The sequence below is a fragment of the Electrophorus electricus genome, chromosome 26 (assembly GCF_013358815.1).
Source record: "Electrophorus electricus isolate fEleEle1 chromosome 26, fEleEle1.pri, whole genome shotgun sequence".
Classification (NCBI taxonomy): domain Eukaryota; kingdom Metazoa; phylum Chordata; class Actinopteri; order Gymnotiformes; family Gymnotidae; genus Electrophorus; species Electrophorus electricus.
The window spans coordinates 2695001-2708348 of record NC_049560.1 but is presented as its reverse complement, the minus strand read 5'-3'; the positions used below and the strand labels follow the sequence as shown (position 1 = coordinate 2708348).

Genomic DNA, 13348 nt, shown 5'->3' with positions numbered 1-13348 from the left:
CGGAGTGTTGTCCTGCAGACTGAGACCAACAGTCTGTTCAAGATGAATGAAAAACAGACCTGATTTCGTTGAGCTGGAGTGTAAAAATTCCTCCCTGATTTAGCTTTCGTACATCACTGTACACTGCAGCCAGTCACTTCACCTTCCTGTTTGCATCACACTTGTTGTAGAGTGTTTCCATAGGGTGAAACCTATGGAAGATCATTCATGATAAGGAAATAATACAACTGAATAATTAAGCATAGTGCTCTTGCAACTGTCAATTTTGAATTTTTCTACACTGTGTTGCTTCTACACTGCCTTACTATCATTTTCTATTTCAAAATCCAGTCCACATCATTCAATACCAGATCCCACAGGGCAACTGTAAAAAAACAGACAGCGCAGGTCTGTGGTTCACTGGTACCTTAAATCAACACCATAACCTAAGTCAACATGGGATAGTCATAAGAGTCAGGTTTGCAACACCGTCAGAAAAAAAAACATGAAAAATATACATCTAATGGCATTATCAAGATGGCACCCAATAGTTTTAGAGATATGTAGAATCTGTGCCAAAGGGTAGAGGAATCATGTTTTTTAGCATTACTCTAAATAGCTACCATAACTTTCACATTTTACTTCTATACTTTAGCTAGTATATATACATAATTAAAAAAGATGACTTTGGCCATCTTTGGAGAAGCAACAGTGGTAAAACATTTGGCTATAACTACAGTGTGTAATTGGTTGTGTTATTTTATTTTTTTTTCCACTTAAACCTCTCTCCGCTTCTGAACATTTACAAACTTTCCAATGCTGGAGGCATTTTCCAAGATAAAATCAGGATGAGTAACACAGGGTGTGGAACAGACTTAACATGAGGCTGTCACTGTTAAACTCTAAATTACCCAATTTCAAGATTATGTGGATTATTTTTACAATATCAGACATGGTGTCCTAAATGAGGGCTAATGCTAGGGATGATTGGCTAAACTGTTAGTAAGTCAGCCTCAAAGTTGGTGGCATATAAGGGAATTGTTCAAATCTAGGTTTTCCCAGCTCCAGCCGAGGAGGCCCTCAGCACTGAAAAGTTTTCAGTTCTCCATGTTCAAACACACCTGCTTCAGCTTGTGGATGGATTTATACTTATCTGAGGACATGACTCAGGTGGGTCAGAGATGGGCAAACACAAACCGAGAGCAGTGGGGGGAATTGGGAGGAACTGGGAAACGCAGGCTTGAACGTTTTTTTTACTTTAGGCTGAGCGCTTCGCAGACACTGGTCATCTTAAATGATGAATAATGTTCTGAACAAATGCCTGCGGTAATTCTCCAAGATCTAATACTAGCGTTGAGGCAGAACAAGTTTCTCTACACAAAATACAAATTGTTGGACAATATTCAGTCCTCCCATTACAATCAAGCTTATGCCTGTGTTTAGAACTCAGTGTCAGCACTCAGGCTGCCTGCTAATCAAATACCCTGTTAGCATAAAACTTATTTTTGGACCCTATTTGATAATAGTTTCTCTATAATCTATCATAGATTATACATTCATTTGATTTAAAGTAGCACCATACCAAACAATTTTAATATCTCCATGGAATGAAATATTTATTTATCAGACTCCTTCAATATAAGCATATACTGTAGTAGCACTTCCAGCCTTCCTTAGCTTTTTGAAAGTATAGCAAAGAATGTGCATAAATCTCTTATCATAAACAGGCCACTGTTAAACAACCTTACCTAACAATTAGGATAAAATCGCTTAATTAGTCTACCAATAGGCTTGTTGAAAGCCTTGTAACAGTGAGGGTGTAAAACAAAACACTAATGAAACTTCATCTGACAAATGGAAACAGACAATAATTCCAGTTGTTAAGAGAACTTGTGAAAATTGTTTTTTGGTTTAAAAAAAGTGTGTGAAGGTTGAAATCTCATGAATGGAAAGACTCAACTATTTGTGACTCTGAGGTTATAAGGGACTATAACATAAGTAAATTGGCATCCATTCCCTCTATTCTCAGTAAAATGATACTATCTTAGCCATTATAGCTATTGTCAACAGACAATAAACCCACTGTACAAAGCAAAACATATTGCACAAACACAATTGCAAAACCATTTGTGCTGGTAGAAAATCTCAATTGCTAATTTATCTTTATCTTCATGACAAAAAAATCTAACAAAGCAGTGCCAAGATGAACGCATAGTGGATTTCCTGTTTTTCTTCAACTTTATAAATTAAGACACAACTCAGCTCTTAAACCACTAAAATGGAGACACAGTTTCATATGATTATGGCAGTGTAAAAATCAGATCCAGTCTTTATAAGTGACAACAAATCTAACACTGAGGGTGCTCTTATACCGAAATATAAAATAATCTCCCATACTGATCAGACCTCTGTAAGGAACACTATAATAATAATAATAAAAGGTTAAGCAAGAAAGGTGTTAATTTTCCAACAGTGGCTCAAAGTTTATGTGATTCATGAACAATGACTAATAAAGAGACCTATCAACTTATTCAATTTAGAATAAAATGAGAAAAAGAGTAATGCACCATTCTTTTGCACATCTAACAATTTTTGAAGAGAATTAAACTCTCATTTTTCACCAGGCTTCACATGCCAAGTTATTCAACAGCCAACACAATATCAGACAAAAAACACTACAGTCAGGGGCTGGGCTGGTGTGGGGATAACACTGAATTATGGGCCGGAAAACAAGTGACTGTTGTTCCTTCAGGCACATGACTGCACCACACCCCCGCAAAAAACAAAAAACAAAAAACCTTTGTTAAAGTGTGCACTAATGTGTAGATTTCAGGCAGCTGTGCAATTTCTTGGTGAGATTTAGGGAAGAGGTGTGCTCATTAGAACATTAGAATCAGATGTTAGGGTATGTGAGGACTGTGTAAGGGTATAGAAAACTGTCCCCAGCTACAACCCCCCCCCCCACGTGCTTCTTCTTTCTACACTCCTATCATTGAGAAGAGTGGGAAAGAGAGTAGAGTTATTCTCCAGACTGACTTCAACATGGCTTAAAGGGAGGGATCAATAGGATATGGCCTTCCATTACCCATCTGAGCTGGTGCAAACATGCAACAATTGCATTAGAAATATTTTTGCTAATGAAAGGTTGTTTTTGCTCTATAAAAAGAAAGTTAAGAAAGTTAATTTTAAATAAAATAAAAATCAACTTTTTGATTAAGTAAAAAGGGGGGAGTACAAAGTACTCACATATATGCAAAGCTGGAACAAGATCAGTTTTATGACACAAATGTTGCTTTAAAATACTCACTGGATGTGCAGCACAGGATGTTCAGAGTTTGGTATGCAGAACACTCACTGGTTTTGGACACTCTTAGAGCAGACTCCCCCTCTCCACTGTGGTAGTGTGGAATCTCAGCTTCTTAACATCCTCTTTATCTCAGTGACACCACAAGATGCATGATCCTGCTACTGCACCAACAACAGAAAATTCAACACTGTAGAGGAGGGCTCACTGATTCAACACTGTAGAGGAGGGCTCACTGATTCAACACTGTAGAGGAGGGCTCACTGAATCAACACTGTAGAGGAGGGCTCACTGAATCAACACTGTAGAGGAGGGCTCACTGAATCAACACTGTAGAGGAGGGCTCACTGAATCAACACTGTAGAGGAGGGCACACTGAATCAACACTGTAGAGGAGGGCTCACTGAATCAACACTGTAGAGGAGGGCACACTGAATCAACACTTCAGAGAATGAGTTAGTAAATCAGCATTGCAGAGGAGGACTTACTGAATCAACAGCGCGGAGGAGGGCTTACTGAATTGATTTTCCATGAAGGCAACCACCACCCAGTGCACAAAAATGCAATCTATACAACACACTGAACAAATGTATCAAGTTACAAGTGTAAACACTGCAATTAGAAAGGGTGCATTTGCCTGATTTTCCACAGCCCTCTCTGCAGTGATATTCCTCATGCATTTCTTCCAGATTCCCCCATTCTCTACCCCAAGAATCCCTCATTCCCTTCCTCCAGAATACAGGTCTGACACAGTGCTGTAGAAGGGGTATAGACATCTTTTTTTTTTTTCACTTTTAGCCAATTCAATCAGAAATTTATATTTGAATATGACATGGGGTTAAAGACTTTGTTGTTTAGAGGTGAAAAGATTTTTTTGACCTATCGAAAAAATGTGTATGCGCTTTACATTTTTTCTCAAGGTACTACATTTACTTTATAAAACGAGATTACACTTTGTTTTTTTTTTAATTGTGGGAGCGCAATGATTAAGGTACTTAAGTTATAATTGGAACATTGCCATTTCAAGCCATACCACTGCCAAGTTGCCACTGTTGGGCCCCTGAGCAAGGCCCTTAACCCTCAATTGCTTAAGTTGTATTCAGTCATAATTATAAGTAGCTTTGGATAAAAAGCAACAGCTAAATGGCATAAATGTAATAGCATAAAAGAGTCTAACAAATGTAATTATCTTAGTCCTTGGGAAAATCACCTTCATTATAGGATTAGATTAAAGGCAGCTCAAAAAACTGACATTACATTATTTCACATCCTGTCTATTAAAGAATGACATGTTACATCTTGGCTGCCGAGACACTGTCCAGCTCTGTGATTCTTAGTTCACTGTGAAAAACTGAGGGAGAATGATATCACATGACGCATCATGGAAAATCCCATCCCTAAAATTCTAAATCTGTAAACCCACGTCCCCCCTGCAAAATTTCTCAATATAGATAAATGTTTCTGACATTAGACTGTGACCGCTGTGAAAAGAAACTCAGATACAGTATATCCAATACATCAAATTCAAACAAAATATTAAAACAGATGTCTGGGATGTGAGAAACAAGGGAAGGGAATGGAAAACGATTAAAAAGGTACATTCCTGTATATACATTTATGCAAAGTTACTTCTGAATAAAACACTGAACCTTAGACCTCTACTGTGGAAAAAGTGATGGACTGACTGCAGTCCAAATAAAAGCAGCATAAGCCAGGAGTGACAGAAACAGGGTTCCACACTCCAATCAGCCATTTGTCAGTGCAGATGTTTGTCTGGCTGCCTCATCTCATTTTTCCACTAAAACAGGATCTTTCCTAATCCATGCCAGAAATTCCCAAGAGTCCTTTCTTTCGGGAGGTTCACAGTCCAGTTCACATCCCTTCCTGAGGCCTTCAGATATCTAACCCACTTTTACAAGGGATCTATCAATTCAAAGCATTAATTGTATAAGTATTTGTCAGCTAGTGATAAATCAGGATCTAACAACAATGCACAGGAAGTCTGTTTATGATGCTCATTTAGATGCTTATCAGGGGTTTTTGTGATGCTAGACCAGTGAGGGTGATTTTTGAATCACAAATTGTTCATAGAAAAACTTTCCTCCAAGCATGCGCAACTGCTCAATGGTATTTGAGGGTGGCCTGTTAAAGAAGATATGATTGGCTGCACAGAAGCTGCATGTTAGTGAAGTATATGTAGTTTCATCTGTTTAATACATGTAGTGAAGATCTATTCTTCTTCTCAGCAGAAGCCATGCAAATACCATAAGTAAATGTTATCCAAATTCAGCATCTGGAATGTTGTATCGTATGTCATTGTTATGCTAGTGAGTGAGAAAGTCATAACATGTTTTCCTGGCGAGTCTTCCTTCTATGTAGAGTTTATTCTTTACAATAGCACAGTTCAGACGGTGCTCACAACAAATACACCAAGGCATCAGCATTACATTCTTGATGTTATAGTTCCTTGGATATAAATGCATTAAGCTTTGTTTAGGACTTGGCTCTTTTTAACATGGTTGGTATGGTTCTATATGGATCATTTACCAGCCCTTCAGTAATAGAGATGAGGTATTTAATGTGTGATGAGTAAATATGTAGCCCTACATTCCAGCTGCACTCACATCAGCTTGGAAGCCATGTGGATGGAGTCCTGAACAGGAAGTGTCATGCTGCATACAACAGATAGCAATCATAGGCGAACAACTTCTTCACTGCTGAAACTCAGCACACACTCCTCACATGCACCCAGGCAGCACAAGTGCATCTTAACCTTTATGCAAAGCCCCATTGGCAGCAAAAAGCATATTTTTGTGTGTGAAATGATGAGCACATTTCAAGTACATTTCATATTGCCATGTTGTAGGTAAAGCTGCATATTATATGAAATGTATAATTAATGCTGGGTCATGAACTGAAAACACAAATATCCTCATTTTTCTATTGTTTTACTGTCAGAGACACTAAAGCAATGTCAATGTCATGATTGCTTGTACAGGACAGTGGAAATTATGCTGGGCTTCTTCCAGTAACTCTTCCATGTAATGCAACTGAAGTATCCCCTTAGGTTCATTCACAGCAAAATGGTAGACACAGATGGGGTTTTTTCAGTTTGATGCCAAAAAGCTTATTGGCTTCAGAATACCATGCTCATGTTTTTCAGTTATTCAGGTAGAAGCCAATAGGGAAGAATTGCTTTTAATTCCATTATTATCCTTCAACTTGAAACTTTAAGGTTTTGAAACAGGTTTTTGCAAAGAAGCTCTAGGGGATGCCTGAAAGCAGAAGGGCCCAAGTTAAGGCAGGTGAAACCATATGCTTATGTGCTTTGATCTTTTTGTGGTTTGCCCAGCAGAGGTAGGAACCAGCCAAGGACCACGGCTGTGCTTGGCCTAAATATTACCCATTCATAACCTAGCACAAGGCAGCATCACAAGGCAGAGTCTTTCCATTAAGAAACGCAAACATGCCGCGAGGGGAAAACAAAATATTTGTCCAATTATACACAGAGTGAACTGCTCAGACACACAGGCTTGTCAAAGGAGGAACAGTTGGTGACTGTGGCAACTTTTAGCCTGGTTAGAAAGCTCCATTATGGGAGAGGCAAGGTGGGTACGAGGGATGTTTGAGGCTGGAATGTCAGGAGTGTAGAGATGTTATTTACCTTCACAAACATCAAACCTAAAATACAAACCCTGGTGGTTATTTCTCACGTCTTCTGCCTAGAAAGGTAACCAGGAATGCATCTGATCTCTGCCCTGATACAAGATGTAGTGCAGTGCAGGCTGCTTTCATATATTGCCATCATGCCAGTTCATAAAAACTAAACAATGAGGGGTGTGGTGTATATGGTTATGGAGGTGTGTGTGTGTATATATGTATGCCCGACTCTGTGTGCTATTCCTAGATCCAGCATAAGATATTCCATTTATAGTAATGGCTTTCTCCTTCAGGCCTCTTTATGGGTAGATTGGAGCACAACTCACTTCATCACCTTATATCCTAAAAGTGAAAAACACTTGTTTGAAATGTTCTGCTAGCTAATAAGCAATGTATGTGTATATATGCCTATAATTCATGGAGAATTAGGCTTTTGGCCAGTCCAATTCAGTAAGGAGTCAAGGTGACAATGCTTCTCAGGCATGAGCTGCCATATCAAAGACCTCCTTAATGTTCAACTCTTAGTGAGCAAGTGAGAACTGAGCATCTAATAATGTAAGCTTTATAAGACGTCATTGAAATGCCTTGATTAAAATAATCTTTGGCATACTACACCGTACAACCTTATTCAAAATGTTATGTTAATATAATAAAACATTGCGTACATTTATATAGTGAATATATAGCCTAATTTCCCCGAATAATCTCGAATATCTTTACTGAATATGTTTTAGTTAATAGCTACTTAACAGAATGAGCAGAACCGGGCTAATACAATAGAAGTATTATATAGGTGGTTATGTGAAGTTTTAAAAACCGCAGTCGCGTCACCGCTCACTGCACCGTCTAGACGATTCTCTCGCTATGGCGTCATTCTTGTTCTGAGCATCACGCAAACATTTCTTAAGAGACCGTCATTCAGTAATCAGGTGATCATTTTGTCAATTAACTGAATCGAAAATGAACCATTTTTGTTAATTTCTCATTACCTTTTGGTACGCAAGTTGAAGATAATTGTAAGGGACTCTTCTATTGAAGTCTTGGGTAACTTCTTCGGTAACTTTATGCATAGACTGAGGTCCAATTTTTCTTTCAGTACAGTCATTTAAACACGCGGCTCTTCGAAGAATTACGTCAAATAATTGAAGGTCCGTTAGAAACCTGTCCAGGCTATGTTGATCTTTGCATTTAAGTCTGCATCGTATTTTGGTCTCATGGACTTCACTGAAACTCCTCAGCGCTTTCTCCATATATCGCACAACATTTGTATAATCACCTCTGGAAAAAGCTTCAATTCCGTTGTGGTAAAGTAAGTCATAAGGCTCAAGTGTGGCTGATGACAGCAGGACTGTATGGATGATGATTGTTAAAACGCCGCCGATTTGCACAAAGTTTACATCCATCTTCTACGCGAGTGCTCCCGCGTGGAAAGCCTTTGAGAACAATCTATGTAAAATCCACGTGCTCTTCAAAGTCTGTGTTTCAGAGAGTCAGGTACCGTCAGACGTTCGTAATATGTTACGAGCGGAAGAAAATGCAGACGCCCCCGTCTTACCAGTCCATGTTTTCTGTTGATCATTCTGAAGGACCGATAACCGGGGACATCTGTGACGTCCCTCACCCCCACCGGAGTACAAATCGACTCCTCCCCACCTAAAAAGTAGGAAATGACAGAGAAACAGCCCCTGTTACGTAGACAACTAATTTGTACAGCCTGCTACATCACTACTATTATTTATACAAAAATGGAAAATGACTAAATGTAAATATAAAATGACAAATTTAGTGTAGTTATGCTATAGCTACAAAGCCAAGTGTTTAGTTATGTGCATGCAATAGTCTGAGAATACAATTCAATGTGCTGTTGTAGGCTAATTTATGTCTGGTTTTAATATCTATATGCGAAAACCCAATAGGTAACCATTCACTGCTTCGTAGGCATTTAACTATACGCATAAATTAACTTGGCACTGCGTCTCACGAACGCGTTTGGTCATTTCATTTGGAGGACATTGTCTCCCCCTACAGGACGAATTTAGAGGGAGAGTTCGGATGCTGACATGATTCTGCCATCTATAATCACGCGCAATTCGGGGCTTTCTTTTGACTAGGTTTTTTTTTTTTTTTTTTTTTTTTAAACAAGGTCAGACATGTGAATATCATTTGAAATATAAATACAAATATGAACATTTTCAATATATAACTTTAAAGAATATTTTTCATATACATTATTTTACATGGTAAATCACAATTAATTGATACGGAAAAAAAAAATCCTTTCCAATTACCACTAATATAAGCAAGCATTCTGTGATATACTGAGAATATATGATAATTATAATAAACTTACTTTACACAGCCTTTAATGTATATATAGTGTTTTAAAAAATATTTAAAATACAAAAAGAATTTACATCTGTAACGTGCGCGGGCTGGAGCTGATTGAAACAAGGAGATGGATGCAAATGCAGAAGGACTTTAATAAAACTAAAAGTGTGTACAAACAAAAATCAAAGAATATAAACCAAACGTGAGGCAACACGGAACACTGGGGAGGTAAACTAGAAAATCTAAACATAAACAAGAGTTAAGCGAACATATAGCTGACAAGAAATAGCGATACCAAATCTACACACAACCAAGCAAACCAAAATAACTGACAATAACTGAAAGAAAACATGGGTCTTAGATACGGACACTGGTTAAGACTAACAAGAGACACAGATGAACCTGTGCTGGAGTCAAGGGGAGTCAAGGATCTGGCAGCGAATACGAGGTAAGGTAGGGAGCAGCCACAGGACCAGGGATAATATGAGGACTTGGGACTGGCGATGACACACAATGAGGAGCAGCCACAGGACCAGGGATAATATGAGGACTTGGGACTGGCGATGACACACAATGAGGAGCAGACACAGGACCAGGGATAATATGAGGACTTGGGACTGGCGATGACACACAATGAGGAGCAGCCACAGGACCAGGGATAATATGAGGACTTGGGACTGGCGATGACACACAATGAGGAGCAGCCACAGGACCAGGGATAATATGAGGACTTGGGACTGGCGATGACACACAATGAGGAGCAGACACAGGACCAGGGATAATATGAGGACTTGGGACTGGCGATGACACACAATGAGGAGCAGCCACAGGATCTGGGATAATATGAGGACTTGGGACTGGCGATGACGCACAATGAGGAGCAGACACAGGATCTGGGATAATATGAGGACTTGGGACTGGTGATGACACACAATGAGGAGCAGACACAGGACCAGGGATAATATGAGGACTTGGGACTGGCGATGACGCACAATGAGGAGCAGACACAGGATCTGGGATAATATGAGGACTTGGGACTGGCGATGACACACAATGAGGAGCAGACACAGGACCAGGGATAATATGAGGACTTGGGACTGGCGATGACACACAATGAGGAGCAAACACAGGATCTGGGACTGGGCAAAGATCAGACACAGGATGTACAACAGACCTAAAAGAACAAGGAGCCAAAGCAGACAAGACAAGATGCTCAACCATTGGGGACTGGACAGTACACTGGAGAACAGAATGAATTAGGGATTGAACATACATAGGTACAGGAACAGACACATTAATGGGTACTGGGACAGAAACTGATGCAGATACCAAAATGAAAACAGGCACAGCAGGAACAGGGATAGGAACAACAGACATGACCACAGTGCCAGGAATGGGTGATGGGAAGAAAACTGGGTTGTAGGGGCTGGCGCAGCAGCCTCAGGGAGCAGAGGAGTTACAGGAGAATCATAAGGCATAGACAAAGGAGCCATAGGGGTCTGAGAGGTCAACAGAGAGGCCTCTGGAGTTACTGGGGTCTGGGTGGTTGATAGAGGCCTTAGGAGTCACTGACCAGCTGCGAGGTATGGCCGCAGGAATCCCAAGAGTCACAGGAGGCCCAATTGAAGGAGACATTAGGGGTACAGGAGAGCCTCGAGGAGTGACCACAGGGACAAGTTTGACAGGAGACATGGGGATAGGACTGGCAAAGCAGCTTCCTCCACTCTGGGAACAGGAACTGACAGACCAACAACCTCTACGCAGGGACTGGCAGGGCAGCGTACTCCACACAGGGAACAGAGTCTGGCTGGGGTCCGGCAATGCAGCACCTGCTGGCAGCAGGTCCAGATGTACAGCTGCTGCAGACAAGGGGTCCAGGGGCACTGCATTGGTCAGCAGCAGGCCCTAAGGTGCAGCTGCTGCAGACAGTGGATCCGGATGCCCGGCAGCTGCTGACAAGGAGTCCAGGGGTGTGGTGATGATCAGCGGCAAATCTGACAGGTCCGGAGGAGCATGGCACACAGCGTGAGTGCCCACAACCACGCTGGGGTCCAGAGGCTGGCCGGCGTGTTTCTTGCCAGGGTCTGGAGGCTGTGTTATAGGGGAACAGAAAGAAAGAACAGCCCCTGCACTCTCCCTCAGGCCCACAGACCTCCCTACATGTCCTATGGGGCAGGCCTGATGAGCCTTAAGAACCCGACACAGGTGCATCGAGTCCCACCCCAAAATACTTGGATGCCTCCACACAGGGACTGACTCAGGCTGGACTTTAGATCCTTTGTTCTTGTGCCGTTTCCAGCTAATCTTAACACTTACAGTCTCTGGTGAAAGGAGTTACCCAGGAGGCTGGGCCAAAATACTCCATTGTGGACCCTTACCATAATTGGTTAGCAGGGCATTAGTATCCCCTGTAATACTCCTGATCCAGCTCTCTCCCACCTTGGAACTTTCCCTTTCATTGAGCCAGTCCAAGGTGTCCGCCAGCCCATGTGCTTCCATCCTCCTTAAACGTTTCTCCTCTGTAGTCTAGTTGTAATGTGAGGATGTCAAAAGCCTCTTTAATGATACTGGCTACATCCCTCCGCGGCATCCTTTTATGGTCGGCTATTCTATAATGTGTGCAGGCTGGAGTTGACTGAAACAAGAAAATGGATGCAAATACAGAATGACTTTAATAAAACTAAAAGCATGTAGCAAGTAGATTATTTAACCAAATGCAAGGCAACATGGGATACTGGGGAGGTAAACTAGAAAACTTAAGCATAAACAAGAGCAAAGCAAAAATATATCTGACAAGAAATAGCGATACCAAATCTACACACAGAACCAAAACAACAACCAACCTAGGAAACAAAACACAGGGCTTAAATACCGAGACTGATGAAGACTAACAAGACACAGGTGAACATATTTGCAGGCAGGGATACAAGAAAGGAAAGAACAGAACGAAACAAAACAAGGAAGCACAAGGAAACATAACCAGGAATGAAACAAAAACAGCGTTGGTGTGGGAACCGTGATGCCAGGGAGGTTGACTGTGACAACATCGGTAAATACAAAAAGAATAAAATAATAATGTAATATATAAATCACACTTAAAAGCATTTTTTTAAGTATAAAAGAATACAAATTGTCATAATCACTTATACAACAATAATGAACAAATGTATCCTGAATTTCTTTTTAATGCTAAGACCTGTTTATTGGCCATGATTAATCATGATAAATTACATCCAAAATATTATAACCAAAAAAACCCCCCAAAACAAAACAAAAACAAAAAACCCAAGTGAAAATATAGTTACTCTATATACACAATTAATATTTACTGTATATACACACTAGCTACTTCACATTTACTTCACATTTAGTGTATGCTGGCATTTATTTGTTTCAATTTTTTTTTTTGCATATCACGTTTTTCAATATTTTTTTTTTTCACATAATCATATACTTTACAAGATACTCATATCTAAAGATTATAGATGTTTCATACATTGAATAAACACTAATAAAATTTGTTAAAGCAATGTCCATCTTGGTACCAAAGTTCATTAACTGGGTGGACAAAATCTGATTCTATACAGATGCAACAATACAAAGATAAAATTGTCTACATTTTAAGATACAAACATTAAGGATTTATAAACAATAACCGTACATTAAATACCAATAACGTTTGTGGCTATTTTTTTATTTGGGAATCTACATACAGTATCAGTCACTATTTTTACTAATAGTAGTGTTTTCACATCTTCTCAGTAAGGTTTTTTGTCTTAAATAACTGGCCAAGCTGCTGCAGATCTTCAAACATACTGTCTGCCCGACTCCTTGGAGATGGGAGCCTTGGCTGTATTTGCCCTGTGCTGTTTGTGTGTTCTGCTGCAAACGCATAGAATAGCTCCTCCAGTGACACAGATTAAAGCTCCGCTCCAGCCGACAAACAGAGCATTTCCAAACTCATACCTACAGAGAGCCAAAACGTATATTAGAGGTCAAGGTAAAACATAAAAGCAGCATTACATATGAATGCAGTCTGAAAACGATCTTTGGCAAGACATAAGATTAAAAGAATAT

At 40.1% G+C, this 13348-nt stretch overlaps 2 protein-coding genes across 2 annotated transcripts in view; both read right to left on the bottom strand.

The window, feature by feature from the left end:
* p3h2 (prolyl 3-hydroxylase 2) overlaps positions 1-8537 on the bottom strand; it is a 38012-nt gene extending 29475 nt beyond the window's left edge. Inside the window, exon 1 of the mRNA XM_027018107.2 lies at positions 7933-8537. Within this exon, the coding sequence (XP_026873908.2) occupies positions 7933-8346 (414 nt within the window). The 5' untranslated portion in view covers positions 8347-8537. The remainder of the gene's footprint in view (positions 1-7932) is intronic.
* A 3658-nt stretch (positions 8538-12195) lies between these two features.
* The window catches only part of LOC113582380 (claudin-1), a 2104-nt gene continuing 951 nt past the window's right edge, over positions 12196-13348 (bottom strand). The window contains exon 4 of the mRNA XM_027018115.2: positions 12196-13237. Within this exon, the coding sequence (XP_026873916.1) occupies positions 13078-13237 (160 nt within the window). The 3' untranslated portion in view covers positions 12196-13077. The remainder of the gene's footprint in view (positions 13238-13348) is intronic.